The sequence below is a fragment of the Schistocerca gregaria genome, chromosome 1 (assembly GCF_023897955.1).
Source record: "Schistocerca gregaria isolate iqSchGreg1 chromosome 1, iqSchGreg1.2, whole genome shotgun sequence".
NCBI classification, from domain to species: Eukaryota; Metazoa; Arthropoda; class Insecta; order Orthoptera; family Acrididae; genus Schistocerca; species Schistocerca gregaria.
The window spans coordinates 1,198,176,613-1,198,201,253 of NC_064920.1; the positions used below are offsets into that span (position 1 = coordinate 1,198,176,613).

General features: G+C 45.2%; 1 protein-coding gene across 1 annotated transcript in view; it reads right to left on the reverse strand.

Moving 5' to 3' along the window:
* Positions 1–24,641, reverse strand: part of LOC126284727 (chondroitin sulfate N-acetylgalactosaminyltransferase 1) — a 492,417-nt gene that overhangs the window by 29,779 nt on the left and 437,997 nt on the right. Inside the window, exon 8 of the mRNA XM_049983864.1 lies at positions 12,917–13,068. Within this exon, the coding sequence (XP_049839821.1) occupies positions 12,917–13,068 (152 nt within the window). The remainder of the gene's footprint in view (positions 1–12,916; positions 13,069–24,641) is intronic.

Here is a 24,641-nt window from a genome sequence, read left to right on the forward strand (position 1 = left end):
AAAATGATGACCTAAAACAATAAAAACTAGCATGAAAGCCACACAGCGAAGTTTAGGGGATCCAAATATAAGAGAGACTGTGCTGGTGTGAAACACGCACATCAAATAAAGTTTTGCATCACTCGGTTCCGGGAGTTCCGGACCCTCTACAGAAAATTGGAATAGAGACCAACGTAAATATCATTTCGGCACTTTTTAATGCTCATGAAAACCACACATTGCGTGTTGTAGCACCACACAGCGAGACCTTCAGAGGTGGTGGTCCAGATTGCTGTACACATTAGTACCTCTAATACCCTGTAGCACGTCCTTTTGCATTGATGCATGCCTGTATTCATCGTGACATACTACCAACAAGTTCATCAAGGCACTGTTGGTCCAGATTGTCCCACTGCTCTACGGCTATTCAGCGTCGATCTCATAGAGTGGTAGGTGGGTCACGTCGTCCATAAACATCCCTTTTCAATCTATCCCGTCATGTTCGATAGGGTTCATGTGTGGAGAACATGGTGGCCACTATTCTCGACCGATGTCGTTATCCTGAAGGACGTCATTCACAAGATGTGCACGATGGGCGCGCGAATTGTCGTCCAAGAAGACGAACACCTCGCCAATATGCTCCCCATATGGTTGAACTATCGGTCGGAGGATGGCATTCACGTATCGTACAGCCGTTAAATAGCCTTCCATGACCACCAGACGCGTACGTCGGCCCCACATAATGTCACCCCGAAACAGTAGGGAACCTCCACCTTGCTGCACTCGCTGGACAGTGTCTCTAAAGCGTTCACCTTGATCATGTTGCCTCCAAACACGTCTCCCACGACTGTCTGGTTGAAGGCATACGCGACACTCGTCGGTGAAGAGAACGTGAGGCCAATCGTGAGCGGTCTATTCCGCATGTTTTTGGGCCCATCTTACAGCGCTGCATGGTTGCAAAGACGGACTCGTCATGGACGTTGGGAGTGAAGTTGCGCACCGTGCAGCCTACTGCGCACAGTTTGAGTCGTTATATGAGGTCAGGCGGCTGCATGAAAAGCATTATTCAACACGGTGGCGTTGCGTTCAGGGTTCCTCCGAACCATAATCTGTAGGTAGCGGTCATCCACTGCAGTAATAGCCCTATGGGCTGCCTCAGCGAAGCATGTCAACGACAGTTCCTGTCTCTCTGCATCTCCTCCATGTCCGAACAACATCGCTTTGGTTCACATCGACACGCCTGGACGCTTCCCTTGTTGAGAGCCCTTCCTGGCACAAAGTGACAATGCGAACGCGATGGAATATCGTTATTGATCGTCTATGCATGGTTGAACTACAGACAACACGAGCCGAGTACCTCCTTCCTTGTGGAATGACTGGAACCGATCGGCTGTCGGGCCCCATCCGTCTTATGCGCGCTGCTCATGGTTGTTTACATCTTTGGACGGGTTGAGTGACATCTCTGAACAGTCAAAGAGACACTGTCTTTGATAAAATATCCACAGTCAACGTCTATCTTCAGGAGGTCTGGGCTCTGGAGTGATCCAAAAGCATTTTTGTTGTGGAGAAGGATAAATCTCTAAGTGTGATATAGAAATGGAAATGTGTTTAGTTGGAAAGGGAGAACGTAAAAATGTTTGCATTTACAGAGTGTCAGAGGTGTGGAGGTGCGTATAATTGCAGCTGATGACCCTTGTTGGGGCTGAGGCTAGAAACAAAGTATATGATACATTAAGATGGTTACTGAGTCGTGAAAGAGGTAAATTTTGAGAGCAGGTGAAGCACACATCTAGCGGAGGTAAAAAGTCTCGGAAAGAAAGGTGGAGGGCAAGGGCATGGCGTTTGACATTTGGGAGAAAGAGCTAAAAATTTAGTTAACTGAACTACGGGTGTAGTAGATTGTAGACTATATTAGGGCTTTGTAAGGATGGAGGATGTTGAAGGAGTGCATCCTCCACGCTCTACATCTGCATTTTTACATCGCAAGGCACGTTGCAGTCTGTGCCGGGGAGGTACTCTGTGTACCACTGGCAGTTTCCCATTGCACTGTTCTGGTCTCTAATGATTCGCGGGAAGAACGATTTCTGGTAAGTCTCCGTGTAGGCTAGAACCTTTCTAATTTTATTTTCGTGGTCCTTTCACGAGGTATACGCAAGAGAAACGTATACTTTCAGAATTTTAACAGTTAATCATACTGCTATACAGAACGCCTCCCTTACAGTAACTGGCGCTGGAGGTTGTTTATCGTCTTCGTGAAGCTTTCGAGCTTACTAAGTGAACAGGCAAAGAAACGTGCTATTTTTCTTTCGATGTCTGTATTTCAGCTATAATTTCTACCTGATACGGTTTCCATACCGACGAGTAATATTTAAGTAGTGGTCGAACGAGTGATTTGTAAGCCATGCCCTTTGCTGAGGCACTACGTTTCCTGACGACTCTTCCAATGAGTCTCAGTCTGGCCTCTGCATTTCCTGCGATTAGTTTTACGTGTTAGTTCAACTTTAAATCATACCTTGCACATACTCGTAGCTATTCTATGGAAGTATCTGCTTACAGTAATTTTTCTGCAATCGATTTATCGTACAGCAGTGTGTGTTTCTGTGTATCCATACGCAATACTTTAAATTTGTTTATGTTGAGGGTCAGATGGCACACCCTACATCAACCGTCGATCCTATGCACGCCTTTCACCATTTCGAGCCAGCCGGAGTGGCCGAGCGGTTCAAGGCGCTTCAGTTCGGAACCGCGCGACTACTACGGTCGCAGGTTCGAGTCCTGCCTCGGGCATGGATGTGTGTGATGTCCTTAGGTTTGTTATGTTTCAGTAGTTCTAAGTTCTAAGGGACTGATAACCTCAGAAGTTAGGTCCCATAGTGCTCAGAGCCATTTGAACCATTAACCATTTCAAAACCGGGTGCTGATGATCGCGTAAATGAGCGCCCCAAAAACCAAACATCATCATCATCATCATCATCATCATCATCATCATTATTTCGAAACAGTTTGCTAGCGTTGCGATTTCTCTGTAAACAACATCATCTGCGATAATCCTCTGACTTCCGATATTGTCTATCCTGTCGCGAAAAGTAGTGGCCCTGTAACATTCCCCTGGGGTACGCCGTAAGTCACTTTTACTTCCGTGGACTTCTCTCAATTGAGAATGACATGCTGTGCCCTCTTTCCTAGAAACTCTTCAATCCAATCACACAGTTGGTCTGAAACCATCGTTGGTTTCGGAACTCGTGTTGATTCCGAAAGAGAAGATTTTCGTTCTCCTAAATGTCATAACACGCAAGTATAAGACATGTTCCAAAACTGTACAACTAACGCGCAGCGAATTAAAGGAGATACCACGATGCAACATTCATCAATGAAATAGTTTTGAAAAGAGACGTTTAGTATTCCGGCCTTTTCTGCGTCATCCTCGGTTTCAATGCTATTATGGTCAGTGAATGTATGGGCTGATGGCTTCGATCCGTTTACTGATTTTATGTAAGACCATAACTTCTTAGGTTCTTCTGTCAAGACGGCAGACAGAATTTTGCTTTCGAATTCAATGAACGCTTCCCGCACGGCTCTCTTTTCGCTAAGTTTGGCTTCGTTTGACTTTCGTTTGGCTGTGTTTGAATTTGCAACGAAGCTCTCTTTGTTTTCGTAGCATCTTTATAAACACAGCTCTCCAACTGTGGCGGATCTTTTCCATCCCTCACAACTTCGCCCGGCACAGACGTTGTTAGTACTGGAGATGAAGTTTTCATGCTGGCCGCTCAAGTAATGTGAAATGTGTTTCGTGTGGCCCTCGTTAGGCAGAAAGATCCTCCTATCTTTCTTTATATTACTGTTTGTAGCCGTATTTAGTGATGCTGTAACGGCCTTATGATCACTGATTCCCTGTTCTGCACTAACCGAGTCTAGAAGTTGAAGTCTGTTTGTCACAAGCATATCTAAAATGTTACCTTTGCGAATCGGTTCTCCGATTAACTGTTCAAGGTAATTTTCGGATATGACACTTAGAACAATTTCACGTGATTTACTGTGCATACCACCCGCCTTATTCATTTGGCTCTCCCTGCCTGTAGCTCGTAAGTTGAAACTTCCCCCTTGTACTGTGACGTTACCAGGAAATTTATATGAAATATTCTCCAAGTTTCCCCTTAACAGTTAAGCCTCTACTGCTCCTGAGACAAGGGCTTTGCAAAATTGCCCAGTGACGACATTCGATCAACAATCAACATTTGTAACCACCCAAATTATTTGGTATTGGAAATCTTTATTTTGTCACTAAATATTAACATATTTTTATGGGTATGAACACACCTCCGTCACCACCGTTCATCCTGTATTTGCTTACCGAGCGGTTCTAGGGGCTTCAGTCTGGAACCGCGCGACCGCTACGGTCGCAGGTTCGAATCCTGCCTCGGGCATGGATGTGTGTGATGTTCTTAGGTTAGTTAGGTTTAAGTAGTTCTGAGTTCTAGGGGCCTATTGACCTCAGATGTTAAGTACCATAGTGCTCAGAGCCATTTGAACCTATCTTTGCGATACACAGTCCAGCCTGAGTTAAGAATTTCATAGCTGTTGGCATCTGGCTTCACCCTGCCATCTGTCGCTAGCACTATGTGGGTATTGCTACCACTTATAAGCGAGACTATGCATAGAGGCTCCTGCAGCTAACTACTACTGTATTAACATTTTCTTTCTCCAAACTGCTATAACGAACTCTTTCCTGTCTGAAATGAGAACGCATCTTATCGGGCTTGTGGAGGAATTTGTCTGTCCTGACAAGCTCGCATGAGCACGCTACAGTACTCCATGGTCGCAGTAGACGTTTCCTGTATGTGGTGCACGCGTGACCTATCGAGAAATCCACATCCAAAACAGTTCAGAATAGTCTATGCTTCAAGTTTAAGACCCCCATTTGGCTCCAAACCAGAGGACTACAAGAGGTTCTGTGAACGCTGATGCAGAACGATAGCTCTTCTTCCACCCCACTGTCAAGGCTAGCTGTCTTCCGCAAATCAGCCAGCCGTATGCAGGGACCGGGAAAGACCTTCGAACCCAGGCGACAGGCGTAGTTCATGCTGAAATGAGCCACGATTTGCAGCCAGGTTCAAAAAGTCCCTCAGTCGCTACCGGCAGGTCTCGAATGAGGCTCCACTGCCCTCTATTTCTCTGAAAGGCCGTATCACCTGCTTCACCCTGGAGCTCCCAATGACAAGCAGTCCAACCATTTACACTTGTCCGAACCTCGTAGGTCGAACACAGTCCCAACAGGGGGTGAATTCTGCAATGTTTCTTAAAAGACATTATAGCCGCCACGGACTGTATAAAATATTTGTTGTTACTATTGCAGCCTTTTGACTGTGAGAGTCCCACAAAGGCCGGATTTTGACTTCGACATGTACTCATGTCAGATAGTTTTATATTCTCATAGAATGTAACTTTGCAGTGTTACTTGAAAATGGCTATAAGGCCGAAATTGCAATAGTAACAATAAATATTTTATACTGTCAACGGCGACTATGATGTCTTTTAAGAAATATTATATGACTGTGAATGCCAATCATGAGAAGTTAATCATTCCGTAATACTTTAGACGTACTTTCAGCAGTGGACAACACCTCACGTCTATTTTTAAGTCTTAAGGGGATAGCCTTCCACCCAGAGATTTGCGATTGTTCACCGTCAGTGACACGCGAATCGGAATGCGCTGCAACAACAGGGATCCCAGGCAAATCGGTAGGTTGCAGAGGCGCCAAAGAAATTGTCCCAGGTGCCCCAAGGCTATCGCAGGCCAGGGCAGCAACCTGAAATATGTCGACCGTGGCCAATACAGCTTACAGTTGTTTACAGGCAGTGGCCAATTACCCTGCATCTGTACAGAACAAGTGGAGTCGCTATCCGTTTTTAATCAGTTTTTGTCTGTACCACAAGTAATGTAACACTAACCCAAGAAGTTGAACTCACTCTATACAGTGGCATAAACACACAAACTCTTACAGCAAAATAAATGGCATTGCTAAAAACAGACGTTCACTTATGCTCAGAAGCATGCAAGAATACCGTGACACTAAACGATATATACAATCTGTGTGCAGACTTTAAGCTGCTACTGTTGAACTCCGCTCTGCTCTGGGATTGGAGCTCTACTCACTTTTAGGCTGGAGGTTTTAGTGTATTGCGAAGTGGCTGGCTCCTTCCTTTTTTCCATGCGGTCAGCTAGCCACTTCCACCTGCTATATTATTTTAGCTTCCCCTACCACTTTCTTCCTGTGTTGTCCATGTCTTACTGCTGGCGGCATGTTTTGTCCCACGCTTCGGTGTGGGTAGGCATATATTTTTCCAAGCTTGTTACCTGTGTTTTACGTTCACTTTTATATTACTGTTCTGAGTCTTTTCTTGACACCCCTCTCAATTTGTTACTGGGCGGGCGCTGAAGACCTTGCCATCGTGCGCCCATACAACCCTCTTCATCGATCCATCCATCATCATCAGCTGGTTAGTAGTTTCTTACAATTGTGGGCTTTAAATTGGATGGTTAGTAGGCCGCTCTGGTTCATAAATGTAGAACACACATTAGACGTTTACCTTTACTGATTCACTGTGCACTGCATCATAGTGTTACTTAATGCAAAACCTACATATGACGCGTTATTTAAATGTGTGTGTGTGTGTGTGTGTGTGTGTGTGTGTGTGTGTAATGAGAAAGGAAGAGAGAGAGAGAGAGAGAGAGAGAGAGAGAGAGATGATTCAAGTGAGAGACGTTGGAAGGCAGGATAAATTTAACAGGACTGGACCGAGCCAGCGCGTATGATGTCTTTATTTTGTATTTATTAAACAGAAAAACACCGGGGACCAGTAAATTGTGGAGGCCTGGTGTGGGGACAGCGATGTAAATAATTAGCGGCGGCCTTTAAATTGTAAACGCAGGAGAGAGCGGCGTGTCGCGGTGAGGTTGGCAGCCCTGCAGCGCACCCCGTAGCTGGCGCCACCTGCCGTGGACTAAAAAAAAAGCAAGTGTAAAAAAAAAAAAATGCGTCGCAGCCCGGCGCGGCGCTGCGCGCTGTGGCAGAATAATTAACGGGGAGGGGCGAGGAGTCGCGCTGTAATTGGGTCATCCGTCCCGCCACCTCTCCCCCCCCCCCCCCCCAGCACGGGCCGCCCTGTGGCGTCTCTGCAGCCCTCGACGCCGTTTGGAGGACGCCGACGCCGCCACACGTGGCGCCGCGACGCCGGGTTTTAATTACTGTCCGGTACGGTCCACTCGCAGCGGGCACAGCCGTGGCTGGGGGTGTTTTAGATACAGTGCGACCGGGACTGCGTGGGATGAAGTGTGTACCGTTGTCCTCTCACTGCGGCGAACAAATGCTGGTGGCAAAACTACTGCTGCTGCTACCACCACCACCACCACCACCACCACCACTACCACCACTACTACTAACTGTTTATTTTTTTCTACATTTTACCCTATTATCTATAACCTGTTTCGCCTCGACTCTGTTGTCTACAGGACACTGCCTTCTCTAAGTGACTGTAGAATCACACAGAACGACTTGGGTAGAATATTTATTCAGCATTATGAATGACATATTTCTCTAAATGCGGAAAAATACAGGTTGATTCCATAAAGATGCTACATACTTATACGGATGATGAGAAGGGTAAATTTATCAGTTTGAGGGAAGTAGTCCTGGTTTGGAAACTACCAAGCTGAATGTTATAAGCGAAAATCGTTCTGACGTCTTTGACAGTGGAATATATGTTTTGATACTGCTGTTGCTAAGACTGTAGGGTAGGGAACTTCCAGAGGTGGCAGTATGGACCAAAACATGAAAAAACTGTGTAGTAAACATGAGGTATATTTAATGCATACCTTAAGATCTATGAACACATGCTCATCTTCGTTACTGCGAAACACGTCTCTCCTACTGAACAAGTGCCCATAATTCTTCAGATAAGTATTTTAGAGCAAATATTTACTGGTATTTTTCTTCTTTTTTCGGTCCATACTACCTCCTCCAAAAAAAAAGCATGGAAACCAAAGGGCCGGCCGTGGTGCCCGAGTGGTTCTAGGCGCTTCAGTCCGGAACCGCGCGACTGCTACGGTGGCAGGTTCAAATCCTGCCTCGGGCATGGATGTGTGTGATGTCCTTAGGTTAGTTAGGTTTACGTAGTTCTAAGTTATAGGGGACTGATGACCTCAGATGTCCCATAGTGCTCAGAGCCATTTTTTTTTAAACCAAAGAGTTGCAGTGGATGTATTTTACAGTGTCGAAGATGAACAGGGATCATGTTTACTAGACCTTTTTTTATGTTTTGATTCAGACTGCCATCTCTGAAAGTTGCCTACCCTCAAATCTTAGCAACAACAATACTGATACATGTATTACACTGTCACACTTAGCAGATGACGTTCGCTTATAACTTTCGATTGGGTTGTTTCCTGACCAAGGTCCTTTACCTCAACTTAATACCTTACTCTTCTCCATTATCTATGAAAGTTCTTAACATCATCACGGAATCACTGTGTATAAATGTATATTTTCAAATAAACTATTAGTGGTGTGTTCCTTGATATAATCATGTTAAATATTTAGGAGTAACGTTGAAAGCTACTTGAAATGGAGTGAACATGTAAGGTCGGTTGTAGGGATGGTCGAATGGTGGGTTTGTTGGGAGAGTTCTTGGAGAGTGTAGCTCATCTATTGAGGAGACAGCATACAGAACAGTTGTGCGAGCAATTCTTGAGTACTACTCGACTGTTTGGGACCACCCCCATCACGTCGGATCAAAGTAAGACATCGAAGTCCTACAAGACGTGCTGCTACATTCATTACAGGTAGATTCTATCAAAACGGAAATCCTCTGAGGACTCGAAATCCTTGTAGGAAACAAGACATTCTTTCCACAAAACGCTATTGAGAATAGATAATAGATATTTGTCACAGACTATAGAAAGATCCTATTGTCACCAACAAACGTATTACATAAGGACCACGAAGGTAAGAACGGTTCAAATGGCTCTGAGCACTATGAGACTTAACTTCTGAGGACATCAGTCCCCTATAACTTAGAACTAATTAAACCTAACTAACCTAAGGACGTCACACACATCCATGCCCGAGGCAGGATTCGAACCTGGTACTGTAGCGGTCGCGCGGTTCCAGACTGTAGAGCCTAGAACCGCACGGCCACTCCGGCCGGCCGAAGGTAAGAGAAAGATTGTATGGAAGCATGTAGATAGCCGCTTATCTCTCTCTCCAATTGCGAGTGGAACAGGAAGCCGAATGGCTATCGTCGGTCCAAGGTACCATCCGATATGCACCGTCTAGTGGCTTCCGGAGTATGTATGTGGATGTAGACGTTGATGTTACACTGCTGTGTAGGTTACGTTGTTGCTACTTGCCGGAGAAGAGCACCAGCCACATGTACCCTTTGGCACTGTCATATAGTTATCTCGAATGCCTTCCCTTCCTGACTCCTTTCTCAACATAGGTCCTAATTTGGGCAAAGGTATGGCTGTGAAAGTGAACATCTGTCGACGCCACTACGACTGATTGGCAGGCTTGCAAACCACCTTGGGCAAGCCCACCCGTAATCTGTACTAGGAACAAACTGTTTTATTTCATGAACAACTTAATTTTCTGTTTGAACGCCCACTCCCCGTCTAACCTGACCAGGCGCGCTGCACTCTGCAACTGCAGAAAACTCTCTATCCCTAACGTCGAAAACTGTTCGTTATTTTCTACTGAATGGGTCTATACCAGTAAATCCCTGAGTCCTTAAAGAATCGACCTATAAAGCTCGGCCCCACACAAGTCTGAGGATTGCTGAGCACATCGCAAAACAGGGTACGACAGTGTTACCTCATCCTCCCTACAGCCCTGACCTAAGTGAGTAGGACAAACATTCCTGTTTCGTTCGAATACATCATTAGTAGCGGCCTGATTGCGACAGGACTGGACGTAACGTTTCAAAGCTACATGAAATGGAACGAGCGTCAGCAGGATTGCAGTAGGGAAGGCGAGAGGCTGACTTCGGTCTAGATGGAGAATTTTAGGGAAGTGTGATTCATCTCTAATGAAGAACGCATATAGGATGTTAGTTCGACCTATTCTTGAGTACTGCTCGAGCATCTGGGATCCGCACCAGGTTACGTCGCAGGAAGACATTGAAGCCGTTCAGAAGCGGGCTGCTAGATTTGTTACCGGTAGGTTCGAATATGTTACGAAGATGCTTCAGGATCTCAAATGTGAATCCCTGGAGAGAAGGCTAAGTTTTTTTTCGAAAAACACTATTGAGAACATTTAGAGAACCGGTATATGAAGTGGATTACAGGACTATCCTACTGCTGCTCAATCTTCACGGAGTTCTGCACTCAGGAGAGATATCGATGTCGGTCGGTGAGGCCAGGCACGAAGTCGGCGTTTCAAAACATCCCAAAGATGTTCTATAGGATTCAGGTCAGGACTCTATGCAGGCCAGTCCATTAGAGGATGTTTTTGTCGCGTAACCAATCCACCGAAGGCCGTGCATTACGAACAGGTGTTCGATCGTATTGAAAGATGCAGTCGCCATCCCCGAGTTGCTCTTCAACAGCGGGAAGCAAAAAGATGCTTAAAACATCAATGTAGGCCTGTGCTATGATAATGCCACGCAAAACTACAAAGGAGTGCAACCCCCTCCACGAAAAACACGAACACAACATAAACCACCGCCTCAGAATTTTACTGTTGGCTCTACACAAGCTGGCAGATGAAGTTCACCTGTCAATCGCCGTAGACACACCCTGCCATCGGATCGACACATTGTGTACCGTGATTCGTCACTCCACACAACGGTTTTCCACTGTTCGATCGTCCAATGTTTACACTCCTTACATCAAGCGAGGCATTGTTTTGCATTTACCGACTTGATGTTTGGCGTATGAGCAGTCACTTGACCATGAAATCTAAGTTTTCTCACCTCCTGCCTAACTGTCATAGTATTTGCAGTGTATCCTGATGCAGTTTGGAATTCCTCTCTGATGGTCTGGATAGATGTCTGCTACTACACATTACGACCCTCTTCAACTGTCGTCGGTCTCTGTCAATCAACAGAGGAGGTCGGCCTGTATGCTTTTGTGCTGTACGGGTCTATTCACGTCTCCACTCCACTATCACATCGGAAACAATGGACCTAGGGATGTTTAGGAGTGTGGAAATCTCGCGAACGTACGTTTGATACAAGTGATACGCAATTACCTGACCAAGTTCGAAGTCCTTGAGTTTCGCGGAGCGCCCCATTCTGCTCTCTCACTATGTCTAATGACTACTGAGGTCGCTGGTATGGAGTACCTGGCAGTAGGTGGCAGCACAACGCACCTAATATGAGAAAAGTATGCTTTTGGGGATGTCCGGATACTTTTGATCATATACTGCACATGACTAACGCAGCCTGCAGGTCGATAACCTACTTATTGGTGAGATGCATCAACTCATACCTGACGCACTCCACCTGCAAAACTTGTTTTTGTCTAAAGGCCATAACTGTGCCCTGGAAATTGGCTCCGAGATGATTATTAACAAAATGGACAATGTACTGTTTTCTGCAATGTCAAAAAGAAGCTGTTAAGATTACATATCAGTCACTAGTTAAACCAGCATTGTAACATGAGAGTAACGGAAACTGATCACTATAATACTTACAAGTACACAAGGCAACCAGTTTTCTTTTCTTTTTTTTTTTTAAAAAAGGATTTATATTTATGCTCAGAACTCAAATATGTGTGCAACAAAATTGTTACCAACAATTCTCGAGAAAATCCTGTTCGAAATTCCATGAGAGACGTTAATACTACATAGCAAGATCGAGATGTGGAGAGGGAGGGTGGCGCTGTTGTAGACTGTTTGTCTGCCATGCTGGCGTCCCAGGTTCCATTCCTGCCCATAGTAATTTTTCTAAAAAAAGTGCATTTTCTATTTGAATTACCATGAAGAGTAAAATAAATAAAGATAAAAAATTTGTTTTGTAATTATTTTATCTTTATAAATTTTACTCTTAATGGAAATTCTAGTGGAAAATGCACCTTTAAAGAAAAGATCGGAAATTAAGAATTTGTATTTGGAATGCACACTCAGTTTTTGTGGGTGATATGTAATTAGAGATAAGCACACGTGCATTTTTCACAACAATGACTATTAGATATATGTTAATTGGTATATATGTTATGAACGTTGTATTTAAATGACAAAAGTATTTGAAAGGAACGAGAAAAACGAAAAATAGTGACCTAAACCAGACTCGAACCAGCATCTCATCGACTAGGAGTATCGAGCGCTACCGATTTTTTCCCATCTTTACGGAAATGCTCGTAAAACATGCACCTGTGCTTTTAAATTTATAGCAGACAGAAATCTGACCCAGCCCTCCTACTTTACTGACAAGCACTCTTCCACAGAGCCAAGCTGCCTGCGGAAAGCCGACCTTATTTTTGTTTACTAAAGACGCTCGAAAAGCTTGAAAATCGATTTTCTCGAGAATTTTTGATCCTTGCATCGAACCGCTTTGTGGACATGATATCTGAGCTCTAACCTTCACGTGCCAAACGTATAATCAGAGTGCCACTTGGTCCTCTTCTGTTAGTCCTCGCCTGTCGAAACGTTTAGCGTTCTACCTGAGCTACTTCAAACAAAACAGATCCTAGCGCTGACACAGAAACTACACAGGTGTCTGCTGCACCAGTCGGCAGCGAACTTGGAGTACCAGCAGTTAGAACGCTGTGGAGTAGCTACAATATGTTACGAACACACGATGTGTTGGACAGGTGTAGCGGAGTGCGGCAGCCTGCCCCACCAATTCTATGCCTGTCCTGAGATCCACCAGTGTCGTGGCGCGGCGTGTAGAGTAAAAGAGGTTGCCGCCGGGTGTCTGCGCAGGGCTGTGCTGGCTCTCTCACCTGTATTGGCAAGTCATGCCGAAGCCGAAGTCGCGCCAGAAGCCGGTGTCTCGGGAGATGACGAGCTGCTCCGCCTCCGGGGGCAGCGGCCGGCCCTGCAGGGTGTACACCACGTGCGGGTTGTACAGGCTGAACACGATCGGGTAGTACACCTGCAACACCAAACACAGCATACGTCTGCAAAAATGAAAGCGTCTGCCAAGGGAAGTCATGCTTAGTTGCCTGTGTTTAACGTAAAATCGATAAAGACACGTTTTACAATGCAAGAATGACCAGTCTCGGGGCGGTAAAATTGAATAAAGTATTTTCTAACTTCCAGTCGTCTTAAAAGGGTAAAATGCCAGAAGATTTGCCATTGTCAAATTGAATGTCTACTGATGGGCCACTGTTACGCCCTGATCATTTACACAGTTTCAATTTCTGTAACAGGATTGTAGGGGCTGTAGAGGTTACTTAGTAGATATGGTTTTGATAAGCAACCCATGTCCGGGAACTTAACATTTTTTATATAAAATAACTGCGAAGACCGGACCAATTTCAAATTTCCCTCTTCATGGTACGCAAACATACTGAGACGAGGGCGCCGCTATCATCCCATTTTGTAATAACAGCTTCTTAAAGCCCAAGTGACGTAGCTCTGCTTTTTTTTTTATAAGTAAGATCGGGATCTTCTTCAGCAAGTGGCGTTCTTGAAATAAACGGTTGTAGTTCCGTCATAAATTACAGTGAAAAGGGTCTTTTTTATTTCTCGATGCTGACTAGTTTCGAATACCTGTTTCCATTTTCAAATCATCTGTTCCGTGTAACAATCCAGGCGTGGCCTATGCACAAAAACTGCCCGTGCATTGATTATCAGACCGGCATTATGGCCGACTCAGCAACAGTAAACACAGTACAGAGGAAGGACATGGTACATAAACTATCGCCTGTTTTGTCACGCTTGCTATACAGATGGTTTGAAAATTGACACAGGTGTCCGAAACTAGTCACTATCAAGAAATACAAAAGATATTTCTCAATGTGGCTTATGGCGAGGCAACAACCATTATAAAACAAGTTCCGGACCTATTTTTCACCCGCAGTATGCTGCAATTTCGTAAAAAAGATACATTCTGTTAACAGAGCGATTGGCCTTATTTGTAACTTGCAAAACATCTGCATAGAGAGAAATCATCTATCTGTTGACAGCGAAACCATTAAATGTCTCGGAGGAACAATAATGTGATTTCCACCACTTGAGCTGTAAGGGATCCAGATGTCAGTTACCATTTTCGTCCGACTAGACACTAGAATAATGGCTGCGAGAAACTGGTACGTCTCCAACTGGGAGGCTGGACTGAGGTGCTGCACGGAGCGCCGCTGTGCTGACTCTGAAGAGGACCCAGTCACGAATACTCGAAACATCGCCCATGCCGCGAGCGCCTTTAGATCACATAAGTCAGAGCTCAGTATGTCCACTGTGAGTGTACCGCCAAATTGTAGGTTTTAATGTGATTCTATACTCAACGTTATTTTACTTCCCAGTGGTACGCTTCCCAACATGAGCTCTTTATCAAAAGCTTATCTACAATGTCCTCTCTACAAGCCTGCAATAGGAATTGTGAGAGACACCCTGTATATATTACAGAGGGTGGTCACTATCCCATAGGCGGGGGTCTTGTCACACCACTGGCAGCCAACTTGCGGCGGCGCCGGTGTGGAGTATATTTTCCTCCGCTGCGAGGTCTTCGTTTGTGTATTCGTCTCTTGGTCTCAATCTACGATTTTTACCCTCCACGCTGCCGTGCAACACTAAAGTGGTGATCCCTTGATGCCTCAGAACATGTCCTACCAACCAATCCCTTCTTCTTGTCAAGTTGTGCCACAAACTCCTCTTTTCCCCGATTCTATTCAATAAAATGGCTCTGAGCACTATGGGACTCAACATCTTAGGTCATAAGTCCCCTAGAACTTAGAACTACTTAAACCTAACTAACCTAAGGACATCACACACACCCATGTCCGAGGCAGGATTCTAACCTGCTACCGTAGCAGCCCCGCGGTTCCGGACTGCAGCGCCAGAACCGCACGGCTACCGCGGCCGGCTCTATTCAATACTTCCACATTATTTAAATGATCTTCCCATCTAATCTTCAGCATTCTTCTGTAGCACCACATTTAGAAAGCTTCTATTCTATTTTTGTCCAAACTATTTATCGTCCATGTTTCACTTCCATACATGGCTAAACTCCCTACAAATACTTTCAGAAACGAGTTCCTGACATTTAAATCTATACTCGATGTTAACAAATTTCTCTTCTTCAGAAACGCTTTCCTTGCCATTGCCAGTCTACATTTTATATCCTCTCTACTTTGACCATCATCATTTATTTTGCTCCAAAAATAGCAAATCTCCTTCACTACTTTAAGTGTCCCATTTCCTAATCTAATTCCCTGAGCATCACCCGACTTAATTCGACTACATTCCATTATCTTCGTTTTGCTTCTGTTGATGTTCATGTTATATCCTCCTTTCAAGACACTTGTGTTTACTGGCAAGAAATAAACTGTTTCCTTACGTCCCGCTGATCGTGAATATGGAAGATCGACGTCTCTCTCAGCAAATGGGAATAACTTACGGCCTTGTTAAAAAGGCTACAGAGTCACACTAGTTACAGCCCTATGACATAACTGCAGTGCAAGACCTTAAAACGGGTGACCCTGCATAAAGGTTGCGGTTTAGTGAATGGATTCGGGTAGGGAGCATGGCTGAAAAAGTGACAGTTACCATTTTTTTCGGACAAATCATGGCTAAACCTAAGGGAACATGTTTATTCACAAAATAACTGTTGCTGGAGTTCTGAAAAGCCTAACGTTATACACAGGGCGCTTCTTCATGATCAAAAGTAGGAGTGCGGTTCGCTGTTAGCGGTGAGAGAATAATGGGCCCTATTTTTTCAGGAAACAAATAGCAGCGACATATGTGTGGAAAACATTATCTTGTCTTTTTTGGCCAGTTAGCTGAGTAAGAATGTGGCTTCGCATGTTTTCAGGAGGACTTTGGAACAGCACATAGGACTATTTTCTCATTACTGGAAATTCATGACATGTTTCAAAACAGAGTTTTTCCTCGTTCCCCCGATTTCAGCTCCTGGGGATTTGTATCTCTTGGAGGGAAGGGGGGAGCGGAGGGTAAAGAGCTACAATGCACAAATGATATCTATACACTTTAGATTAACATAAAACTAACACTCGCCAAGAAATGGCTGCCATTTCTCTGAGGGAACAATAGAGTGTACTGTGCAATTTCCTAATCTAATGTCAGAAACGCTTGAACAACGAAGGGAGGCAGTTTCTCCTTGGCCAATATACGTGAGTAATTTACTTTGCTGTTACAGTGTCCATGTTATGTGTGTTAGAAATAACTCACATTGCGAACCGTAGTGTATTCACAGTGGGCCGCCTCCACCCGCCCAGCGGTCACAGCAGTCGGACTCTCGAACCGGCCGTACTTCGTGAAAGCGGATGCGTTAACGACTGATCACCTTGTACGATACAATGAGGTGACTTAAGTCAAGACATACCTGCTAATATCGTGTTGGAACCCTTCTGCTCGGCTCAGTGCAGCAGCTCGACGTGGTGTGGACTCACGTAGTCGGAATTCCTCTGCAGAAATACGCTGCCTCTGTAGCCGTCCATAATTGCGAAAGTTTTGCCGGTGTAGGACTCTGTGCACGAACTAACCTCTCGATTAAGTCCCATAAATCCATAAATATTCGATGGAATTCTTGTCGGGTGACCTGCATGGCTACATCATTCGCTCGAACTGTCCAGAATATTCCTCAAAGCAATCGCGAAGAACTGTAGCCCAGTGTGCATTGTCATCCATAAAAATTTCGTCGTTTTTGGGGTTCATGTAGTCCATAAATGGCTGAAGCAGCCGAACATAACCATTTGCAGTCAATGATCGGTTCAGTTGGAGTAGAGGACCCAGTCCAGTCCATGTAAACAGCGCCCACACCCCTATGGAGCCACCACAAGGTTGCACAGCGCCTTCTTGACTATTTGAGTCCAAGGCTTCGGTGGGTCTAGACCATCTGAAATCAGGACTCATATGACCGGGCCACGGTGTTCCAGTCGTGTATGGCCAACCGATATGGTAACGATCAAATGGTTCAAATGGCTCTGAGCACTATGGGACTCAACATCTGAGGTCATAAGTCCCCTAGAACTTAGAACTACTTAAACCTAACTAACCTAAGGACATCACACACATCCATGCGCGAGGCAGGATTCGAACCTGCGACCGTAGCAGTCGCACGGTTCCAGACTGAAGCGCCTAGAACCGCTCGGCCCCAATGGACGGCTCGATATGGTAACGATACCAGGACAGACACTGCAGGCGATATTGTGTGTCAGCGAAGACAATCGCGTCGGTCGTATGCTGCCATAGCCCATTAAAGCCACATTTCACCTCTGTACCCTAAGGGATAATTTCGCCTTACATCTCACATTGATCTCTGCGATTTTTTCAAGCGATGTTGCGTGTCTGTGAGCACTGACAACTCATCTCAAATTCCGCTACTCTCGGTCATTAACTTAAAGCAGACTGCCACTGCTTTGACCGTGACGAGAGCTGGTGCCTGAAATTTGGTATTCACAGCACACTCTTGACGCTGTGTATCTCGAAATATTGAACTTTCTAACGGTTTCGGAAATGGAATGTCGCATGCGTCTAGCTCCAACTACCTGTTAATACCCGTCGTGGGCCGTAATCAGGTCGGCAACCTTTTAAAATGAGTCACCTGAGTACAAACGTCAGCTCCGCCAATGCACTGCGCTTTTGTAACTCGTGTATGCGATACTACCGTTATTTGTATGTGTGCATATCGGTGACCAATGACGTTTGCCACGCCAGAGCCCAGCCTAGACAACATTTGCAGAAAATTAGGGATACAGACAACTGCATGCCAATACATCTACTCCTTGTTATGTTTCATTGGTAAAAATGGACAAGCGTGCAAAACCAATGATTCATTCTATACTCACAATACCAGGAGGAAGATGGACCTCCATTATTAATAAAAAAACATTACTATTGTACAAAACGGAGTCCACTACACGAGCTGAAAGGTGTTCAATGCTCTGCCACCATCACTGAAATTACTTATCCACGAGTTTCCGAAATTTAAAAAACAGCTCAAAAAGTATTTATTAGATAAGTTCTTCTATTCGGTAGAAGAATATTTCGGTAGAGTTAACTGTAATTGATTTTTTCATTTACTAATTTGATGTGCTATTGTGCATTATGATACTCACAATCACTGTGAACATTACTGCCTCTCATTTAGCTATTAACGTCTACCATATTTTTAATGTAATTTTTTTTCTATACCTATTAATGTGTATGTTGTCTTATACCAGATATCCTCTTGCAAGAGGTACTTTTATGTATTCCTTTTGTATTATTTGTAATAATTCTGACACGTCCTACATCCATGCAAATGCCTCGCAGTATTGGATTTATGGGATATAAATAAATAAATAAATAAATAAATAAATGGCCCTATAATGCTGCTCTGATGTACTCCAGAAATTACCTTCGCTTCTGACAGTTTCGTTCTGTTAAGAATAAGGTACTGAGTTATGCTCCCTAAAAAGTCCTGAATCCTGTCATAAATGTGTCCCGATACTCGGTAAGACCATATTTCGTTCGTTAAACGACAGTGCGAAACTATCTCGAACTGTCTCCGAAAGTCAAGGAACACAGCATCAGCCTTTGCTTATGTCGACCTGGATTTTATTGACGAAGAAATCTTTGTTCACAGAACCGACTGTGAAGTGTTTGGGGTGCGAGAAGCGCAGCTGGTGGAGAGAAGAGAGTCGGCTTCCGGGCGCCTGTGGGTGGGACGCCCGGGCTGACATCCCGGCGCACCAGCCGTCCACAGAGCGCCGCCCATCGGCTGCAAATCACCGGCCGTGACGTCACCGTCACGTGGCGCCTGTTTGCGGACACGACAAAACACTATCGCGTCGCGCTGTCCAATTTCCGGTTACAAGCCGCGCCTCGCGGCGGAAGCGGCGCCATGTCGCGTGACGACACACGCCGCGCCGGGCCGGAAGCGACGTAACACAGTGCTGGCGGCGGGGGAGGGGGGAGCGGGGGGTGGGGGGAGGGTTTAGCGACAAAACACGAGCCCGCGGAGGGCGTCAACACCGCGCCGAGTGAGGTATCTCGCCAGCCGGCGCAGCTGACAGTCGCTCTCCACTTATTTACGTACTCTCCACGAGTGTGTTATCGGATTTGTTTTCGACACGTTTCATTTAAATTTAAGATCTTCATCTTGGTTTGAAAATTTTAGTACTTCTTCTGTGGTGAAAAAAAATTAAACCTCTTTGTTTGTCAGTTATGTTTATCATGTAGATAATACAAAATCCGTCATTTTGATTTGCAGCTCCATGTATTGCCCGTGTTAGTAGTTAAAAAGTTTTGGCTGTGAGGTCCGTCAGTTAGGCAAAACACCGTTTTTCTCAGTAGCCAAACATGTTTCGGCACCACTGTGCCATCATCAGTGGGTTTTCGTTTTTATTTATTCTTCAATGTTAACATTTTTTAAATGATCATAAAATTATGGCCGGCCGGTGTGGCCGTGCGATTCTAGGCGCTGCAGTCCGGAACCGCGGGAGTGCTACGGTCGCAGGTTCGTATCCTGCCTCGGGCACGGATGTGCGTGCTGTCCTTAGGTTAGTTAGGTTTAGGTATTTCTAAGTTCTAAGGGGACTAATGACCTAAGATGTTAAGTCCCATAGTGCTCAGAGCCATTTGAACCATAAAATTATGTGCATTTTTAGTTCAAACAACAGATCGTGTCTTCCTGCAAAATAAAAGCGAGCTTAAATAACAATGATGGAGAGCTAGCGATCATCCACCTTCCTCTCCAAAATAGACTACAAACGCTCAATAACGTTGAGATCTGGTAGTTCCGGGGCCAGGGGAGACTTGACAATACAGCCTTGTGCTCACAAAATCAATTCTGAACGACGCGAGCTCTGAGAACAGCGACCCTGCCGCCTTGGAACACAGCCTCCCCATTGGGTAAGAAACATTGTGCCATGGGATGGAGTTGATCAGCCAATATGGTCGTATTATCCTTGACTGAGACATTTCAGAGTAACCTTAGGGCCCAGAGAATACCACAATATGCTGACCAAATTATCACCGAACCCCTTCCATGTGTCACTCTTGGGTCGTAACTCCGGACAGGAGTTCGAAACAGTGTGAAACAATACTCATCCGACAAAATGACTTTCTTCCATTGCTCCATAGCCTAGGTTTTGTGGCTTCGGCACCACGTTTTCCTATTATGGGCATTTGTATCACTCATGTGTGGCTTTGTAATTCCATCTCGCCCTGCAATTCGCAGCTTACTGAGCCCCCTTCGTGCTGTTTTGGTACCGACGTGGTTGAACCATTTGAACCTACACAGAACGCTTTTCGGACCACGACTGACTTGCAATGTACTGAGCACATTGCATAGCCGCTTTTCATTCTCAGACAACAGCGTAATCCACAGGCTTGGCTTTCATCTGTATTTACGTCCAAGAACGAATTTCTTGCAGTGTTTCCATATTTTTATTCTACCCCTGTACAATTAAATTCGAGGGTTGGAACTTAAATAGTGGCAACTATTAATCAGAAGCGATACAAAAGAGTTACATGTTTGCACTTGTTACTGTCCCTTAAAGCGTTGTGTAGAACCCGTTGCCAGCGATGTGGAAGGCGTGGTTTACCGTTAGCAGAGCCTGTTCCGTTGATGATGCGAATGGAGCGGTCTGCTGCCTGTGGAATCTGTGGAACAGTTCTCAAGCGAATACCACGAACCCAAAACTGAAACGGCAATCCAACGAGTGGCGTCATTATGAGTCGCCGCGAAAGTCGAAAGTGCTTCAGAGCGCCAGTATCGTGAAATTTATGGTGATTCTCGTGTAGGACTGTGTTATCCTAACGCATTACGCTCCTCCACGACAGGCCGCCAATGCACAGTATTACTGTTTGTTTTTGGAGCATCACCTGCGACCAGATTTGCGAAAGAAGCGGCGACAGTTTCTGCGCAACCCACGCATCATTTTGCAAGACAAGGCGCATACAGCGCAAGCTGTGGCTCCTCTGTTCTGTCGATGGGACTGGGAAGTACTGTACCATCCACCATACTCTCCGGACGTGACTCCTTGTGACTTTGATTTTATTCCGAAGATGAAGGAACCACTTCGTAGCATTCGCTTCAGAACTGTTGCAGAGATTCAACAGGCAGTAGACCGCTCCATTCTCACCATCAACAGAACAGGCTCTGCTGACGGTATACTACGCCTTCCACATCGCTGGCAACGGGTTCTACACAACGCTGGTGACTACTTTCAAGCACAGTAACATGTAACTCTTTTGTATCGGTTGTGAATAAATAGTAAATAATAAGTAGTTTCAACCCTCGTACATACGTTACAGATAAGTCATAATACATATTATTAATAGGTAAAACGTGGTTTATTAGAAACAAATTATACATTCAGACGCAAAAACGGAATTTTTCTTATCTACATGAGCGAGCGAGGTGGCGCAGTGGTTAGGACACTGGATTCGCACTGAGGAGAACGATGGTTCGGATCCATGTACGACCACCCAGATTTAGGTGTTCCGTGATTTCCCTAAACCGCTCCAGGCAATGGCGGGATGGTTATTATGAAGGGGCACGTCGGAATGCCTTCCCCGTTCTTCAGCCGGCCAGGGTGGCCGAGCGGTTCTAGGTGCTTCAGTCCGGAACCGCGCGACTACTACGGTCGGAGGTTCGAATCCTGCCTCGGGCATGGATGTGTGTGATGTCCTTAGGTTAGTTAGGTTTAAGTAGTTCTGAGTTCTAGGGGACTGATGACCTCAGATGTTAAGTCCCTTAGTGCTCAGAGCCATTTGAACCCCATTCTTCCACAATCCGAGCTTGTACGCAATCCTTAGCGACGTCGTTGTGGACAGGACGTAAAACCGTAATCATCCTTCCTTTCTTTCTTCCTTATCTAAATGACCAATTTTATTTAAGGAGCTACTGAGAAAGTTTGTCTACCAACAGTAGCAAAAACTATTTGCAAGTATCAGACCCCCCTTAACGATATTACGCAGGTCGGCAAATCCATAGCTTTAGTAGACGTACTCGTCTTTTGAACTCTCAGCTCGCTGTTTCATATGCTACTGCAGGACCGGAGCTTCTCTTGAGGTTATCAGCGTAATACTTTGATAAGATACCAGTAACAATAATAATGTCCTGTGACTAGCGGCTCCCGTCGGGTAGACCGCCCACCAGGTGCAAGTCTTTCGATTTGACGCCACTTCGGCGACTTGCGCGTCGATGGGGATGAAATGATGATGATTAGGACAACACAACACCCAGTCCCTGACCCGGGAATCGAACCCATGCACTTAGGATTGACATTCTGTCACGCTGACCACTCAGCTACCAGGAGCGGACAACGTTACCAGTGAATGTCTTGAAAGAAGAAATTGGCGAAATCTATATTTTTTAGATCAAGATCGCTGAAATCACTGTCTCCACCATAAAATTAGGCGAAAGAAATACTCTGACGTAACACACGTCGCTCATATAGTGTATCTCCGGGTTCTCGTCACATGACGTATGCTCTTCAACCGACGTAGCTTTACTTAAGGTAATACGTTATGGATGGGCCGTGGCGGGGTTACTGGCGTCGTCTTGCGAATTCCTGTCGCACAAGCTCGATCTGTCGTCTGGTGTTTGAGGCCACAAAGACCTTTGCTCGAGGTTTTTGGTGGGGACGGGGAGCGTTGTGTCGTGGCGAGTTGGGCAGCGGTAACGGAGCGAGGAGCGAGCTGTGAGAGGCCCACCCAGCGAGTAAGGCGTGCCCTCCTCAAGCGTCTTGGGCGCGGAGTTCGGCGAGTGGTTGCTGGGCCGATTTTAATCCGTGGCTGACTTCGAGTGCTGTCTTCGTGCACAGCCTGGCCAGTCAGCTCTGGGACGTGGCACACGGTTGAGAGAGTTGAGGCCAGTTTCGCTGGGCTGAATTCTGGGCCCCCTTTGGAATCGGCAAGCTTCAGCTTCGATTCGCGAACTCCAGATAAGTTTTGGATTGCCTGTTTTCCGTTTAGTAATTTTACTTAAGCTCTTATTATTGAAGGCCTGCCTGTTTGCATTTGGTAATTTTGCTTAATTGAATCTTTTCTTTAATAACAGCTTCAGTTAATCTACGCCAAAAATACGCCCCCTTCTCATCAGCAACCTCGAGCAAAGGTCTCAGTGGCCTCAAATCAGAGGGGGAATTCGCGACAGATGGGGCTAGCGGCGCCACGAATTCCAAAAGCGACGCCAGCAACCCCGCCACGGGTCAGTGGCATCACTGGTAGAGCATGATGGGAGATGTGCATCATAATGACGACGTTACCTTGAATTTAAATAACACTTCACACTTTTTAAAGTTAAGCTGAAGGCCGTCTACGCATATAGTTAAATAATAAAAATGGGACGTCCTTCATAGAGTACTGGCTTTTTGTGCTGATGCCAATAATGTTTGTACATATTGATGGAAGATGTTTAACAAGTGCTAAAAAATAGGATATAAATTTTTGACAATATTATTAAAATAAAAATAGGGTAGAGTATTACATTCATAAGTATTTAACAGTCAGAATTAGTTACGAGGGATATTACTGTGGCCGGCCGAAGTGGCCGAGCGGTTCTAGGCGCTACAGTCTGGAACCGCGTGACTGCTACGGTCGCAGGTTCGAATCCTGCCTCGGGCATGGATGGTGGTGGTGGTGGTGGTGGTTAGTGTTTAACGTCCCGTCGACAACGAGGTCATTAGAGACGGAGCGCAAGCTCGGGTTAGGGAAGGATTGGGAAGGAAATTGGCCGTGCCCTTTCAAAGGAACCATCCCGGCATTTGCCTGAAACGATTTAGGGAAATCACGGAAAACCTAAATCAGGATGGCTGGAGACGGGATTGAACCGTCGTCCTCCCGAATGCGAGTGCAGTGTGCTAACCACTGCGCCACCTCGCTCGGTAGGGCATGGATGTGCGATATCCTTAGGTTACTTAGGTTTAAGTAGTTCTAAGTTCTAGGGGACTGATTACCTCAGTAGTTAAGTCCCATAGTGCTCAGAGCCATTTGCACCATTCTTGATATTACTGTGGAATCAAATTTGCTATAAGCTTTGACTTTTGTAAGTAATCAGTGTTCTCTTATTGAAGTTTTAATTAAACATTTTCACTTTACGTTGGTAGTATTTCCAATAGGATTTCTGCGGGAACATGAATTGAATGACTTTTTCGTCCACCATCTAAAATTGGGGTCCTCTAACGATCCGTAAGGAAAGGTAAAGGACAAAGGAATTTGTTGTTTCTTATTCAGTTGTTCTAACGTTTGATAAATTACAATATTGCATTTCGTATTTTTCTAATAGAATAATTTCAGATTTTTATAAAATTCAAAAAGTGAATATCTCAAAGAAATAATTAAAAATTAACTGATAACACATGCTCACATTCGACGGGAACAGAACTGTATGTCCATATTACTGTTGTGTAAATGGTTCAAAGGGCTCTAAGCACTATGGGACTTAATATCTGAGGTTATGTCCCCTAGACTTAGAACTACTTAAACCTAACTAACGTAAGGACGTCACACACATCCATGCCCGAGGCAGGATTCGAACCTGCGACCGTAGCA